Here is a 3,581-nt window from a genome sequence, read left to right as displayed (position 1 = left end):
TATATATATATATATATATATACACACACACATATTGTATCAGTTGTTCTAAACCTGTATGAATTTCTTTCTTGTGTTGAACACAAAAGAAGATATTTTGAAGAATGTTTGTAACCATACAGTTTTGAGTCCCCATGGACTTGCATAGTATTTTTGTTTCCATATTATGGAAGTCAATGGCTACCAGCAACTGTTCGGTTACAAAAAGTCTTCAAAATATCTACTTTTGTGTTCAACAGAAGCAGCAAACTTATACAGGTTTGGAACAACTTGCGGGTGAATTTTGATTTGTGTGTGAACTATCCTTTTAAATGAGGTTCAGAAGCAGAATTGGTAATTAAATTATTTACAATTCCCATCCCTAGGAAGGAGGGAACAATAAGAATTCAACTATGAATGCTATGGATGTAATTAGCCGGTGTGTACTGGTTTTATACAACTTAACTAGCGACTGCAGGATGTGGCTGATGAAATGACTAGTGATGACTTGCCACTAATGATGTACTGAGCGAATTGTTCATGATGTCTCCTGCAGAAGTCAGTATGGACCGAGCACAAATCCCTGGATGGAAAAACATATTACTACAACACCGATACCAAACAGTCCACCTGGGAGAAACCAGATGAACTCAAATCACCTGCAGAGGTAAAAAAAGGTCAACACGCCCTTCTTGCTTACACAGTCATATTTCATCTGCCAGTTACTGTTCATTCAGGAGGTCATGACCTTTAGCCATATTCTGTATTTGAGAGTCTAATGTCCCATAATTAACGTAGTGTTACTATTATTACTAGTTAGTTTATGTTAGACAAGTAAAGAGCACTGTGTTTTTATATGCATTTATTAGTTTATACCAAACAAATTGCTGAACCAAACGAATCATTTTTTTTGTATTGTATTGTCTACATTTTATTACAAATTTTGAAGTAAAATAAATTTATGGGAAAATGTATATTAAGCTAGGTTGAAATATAAAACTTAATTCAAAAATATGAGATATCCTTTTGTTTCTATTCAAAGGTTTCTTTGCATTTTCTCATTTGTTGTGTAATAACTGTGTATTTTGAAACAGAATGAAAGAAGTTTGTGTTTTGCAGCAAATGTTGTCCAAATGCCCGTGGAAAGAGTACAAGTCAGACACCGGCAAGCCCTATTACTACAACTCACAGACCAAAGAGTCTCGCTGGACTAAACCCAAAGAACTGGAGGACCTGGAGGGTCAGTATGCAGAATAAATACACATCCAGAAACCTCACATGAGGAAATGGTTTAACTTTTCTCTCTCTTTTTTTTTTTTCTTCAGCGATGATAAAGGCGGAGGAAAACGGGTGAGCATCAACTTTATTTATTAAGACCATAAAGGGTTAGTTCACCCAAAAATACAAATGTCATTTACTTACCCTCAAGTCATTCCAAACCCTTATGTCTCTTTTGTTCATCTTCAAAACACAAATTAATCTATATCAATTGAGTGATTAAATGATAAACATTTAATTTTGACCCTTATTTTTACATATAAACATTGATCAACCCACATACGTAGAGCTCATCAGATCTGGTAAATGGAAGCTCAAACATGCTTGCTTTGACAGGGTTAATAATTCATGACAGAATAAACATTTTTGGGTGAACTATCCTTTTAATGTACCGTTAGATTTACAGAAAGCAGTTTTTGGTTTCAAAACGCTTTACTGTTAGTGGAAAACTGTCCATTGTTGGCAAAGGTTGTGCAGGTTCACCACTACTTCTGGCATCATTTTACACAAATCGATGGCTTAATAGTAAAGTGAAACATTAATACTATTTATTTTTTCCCAGGATCAGAGTAGTCTTCGGTGTTACTGAAATTTTGAATTTTTTTTAAACTCCATTAAAAATATAATTTCCATACAATTTTTATTTTTTTTTAGAAATGCAAAGATTATGCAACAATAATAATTTTTAAATCTGTGTGTCTGGTAAAGGACGGTTGATGTTGTGGCTCCTGGCACCTCCCCTGCTCTTACATCTCAAAGCGAGTCCTCTGTTACCGTGGCAGAAGTTGCTGAGACAGAGGCTACCATGGCGACAGTCGCCACAGAGGAACAGCCATCTCACGTGCCTGCACCGGTTGCTGAGGTCAGCAGTGATGTCACCGTTAACTCCACTGAGGAAACGCCGAGCGTAGAGACACAACCCAGGTAATGAACCCTCAACACATACGCTACACGACTTTCAAAAACTGAACAGATAATGGGCATCATACACTCACCGACTCTGTAATAGTCACAGATGGAAAAACTGGCCATCGTACACTAAACGGCTGAGGATCATACACTAGCAGACTTTAAAGTCATTCCAAAACAAACTCGCGCAGAAACGTGTGACTTGTTGCTAGGAGACGTGTGACAAATGAAAATAGGCTCAAAATATCAGACATGTTTGATATCCTCCAACTGGATCATAGTCTGAAGCTAATAAATCGGAGTCTGTGACCATCATGCACTACGCGATTTTCTATGATACGTGTTATTTATTTATTTGCAGTAATGATGTTTCTAAGGAGGAGAGACCTGAGCTGGTGAAGAAAGTTTACAAGTGGAACACAAAAGAGGAGGCAAAGCAGGCATTTAAAGAACTGCTGAAAGAAAAGGTAATTTTTTTCTCTCTCTCTCCTGTAGTGAAGAGGGAGGTCTTGATATTCCGGCTGGGTCTTTCTAAATTTAGTGTGTTTTAATTTGGCGCACAAAGTGCTCCTGAGAGAGGGCTGTTTAATTGCTGTGAGTGTGATTAGACTGGAGTGAAACAGAAGACGGTGAACCCCCCCCCCCCCCCCCCGTAGTGAAGAGGGAGGTGTTGATATTCCGGCTGGGTCTTTCTAAATTTAGTGTGTTTTAATTTGGCGCACAAAGTGCTCCTGAGAGAGGGCTGTTTAATTGCTGTGAGTGTGATTAGACTGGAGTGAAACAGAAGACGGTGAAATCGCACGCTTCACAGACCCCTGACAGCCTTTCAGAAATACCCGCTCAGAATGGATGAAGAACTTTCTGTTTTGTGACGTCAACATATGGAGATCTACTTCTCCAAACCTTTTTATTACTGTTCTGCTGTTTTTCTGCCCCTCTCAGTGGACGCCCATTTATGCCTCTCGACAATGACATGAGAAATTAAATAATCTATTCGGTCAAATTAAAATCGCTCAGTATATTTCATTTCATAAAAAATGTCTTGATTACTAATTAGGTTCTTTAGCAGATCTAAATGAAGTTGTGCTGCCTTCCTCCTGGGAAGTTTGCAGTAATGCACTATTACTACTGCTTTTAAATGTGAACCTTTTTTTCTGTTTTGATGCCATTTGGAGCTTTTTTTTTTTTTTTCCCTTCCCAAACATGCATTATTGAGTCACAAGAAAAGTACATTTGCATCTCTCTCCCTCTATGTGACCATAGGGCGTTTCCTCCAATGCATCATGGGAGCAGGCAATGAAGCTGATAATTAATGACCCTCGTTACAGGTATCCAAATACTGCACACAGCATTAATGGAATTTAATAGCATTTACATCCTGTGCACAGTTAAATGTGTCCCTGCTGTTCTTCACT

At 38.0% G+C, this 3,581-nt stretch overlaps 1 protein-coding gene across 1 annotated transcript in view; it reads left to right on the top strand.

The window, feature by feature from the left end:
* Nucleotides 1–3,581, top strand: part of LOC107671292 (pre-mRNA-processing factor 40 homolog A-like) — a 22,939-nt gene that overhangs the window by 5,022 nt on the left and 14,336 nt on the right. Inside the window, 6 exon segments of the mRNA XM_016464186.1 lie at nucleotides 536–646; nucleotides 1,099–1,219; nucleotides 1,305–1,329; nucleotides 1,966–2,181; nucleotides 2,528–2,633; nucleotides 3,430–3,494. Coding sequence (XP_016319672.1) covers nucleotides 536–646; nucleotides 1,099–1,219; nucleotides 1,305–1,329; nucleotides 1,966–2,181; nucleotides 2,528–2,633; nucleotides 3,430–3,494 — 644 coding nt within the window.

This window comes from Sinocyclocheilus anshuiensis, unplaced genomic scaffold, assembly GCF_001515605.1.
Source record: "Sinocyclocheilus anshuiensis isolate Anshui unplaced genomic scaffold, SAMN03320099.WGS_v1.1 scaffold284, whole genome shotgun sequence".
NCBI lineage: Eukaryota > Metazoa > Chordata > Actinopteri > Cypriniformes > Cyprinidae > Sinocyclocheilus > Sinocyclocheilus anshuiensis.
This window is presented reverse-complemented; position numbering and strand designations above follow the sequence as displayed.